Below are 304 nucleotides of genomic sequence, written 5' to 3' on the forward strand. Positions count from 1 at the left end.
ATTCACATTTAACTCTAAAAAGGCTTTGCAATTGTAGACCGTATGTTCTTTGTTGCAAAACGAACATCTAGGACTATTGGAAGCTACAAAGGAATGTCTTTTTCCTTTTGATAGAATATTTGAAGGATTATTCATGAAAAGCGTCTCTAGAAGTTTGGACTTTTCTTGTAAAAAGGCTGTAAACACTTTAAGGTTACTAACATTTAGCTTGGAATACTCAATTTCCCATTCTTTGCGGGTTACACTATCTAATTTTAATGAAATAATGTGAATAACAAGAGCATCCCAGGAATCGATTGGCTGC

General features: G+C 33.9%; 1 protein-coding gene across 1 annotated transcript in view; it reads right to left on the reverse strand.

Annotated features, from left to right (window-relative positions):
* LOC125504899 overlaps positions 1 to 304 on the reverse strand; it is a gene marked incomplete at both ends in the record, with an annotated part of 1,686 nt that overhangs the window by 449 nt on the left and 933 nt on the right. The window contains 1 exon segment of the mRNA XM_048667573.1: positions 1 to 304. Within this exon segment, the coding sequence (XP_048523530.1) occupies positions 1 to 304 (304 nt within the window).

This window comes from Dendroctonus ponderosae, unplaced genomic scaffold (assembly GCF_020466585.1).
Source record: "Dendroctonus ponderosae isolate FM_Combo_2020 unplaced genomic scaffold, Dpon_F_20191213v2 Dpon_F_20191213_6, whole genome shotgun sequence".
Classification (NCBI taxonomy): domain Eukaryota; kingdom Metazoa; phylum Arthropoda; class Insecta; order Coleoptera; family Curculionidae; genus Dendroctonus; species Dendroctonus ponderosae.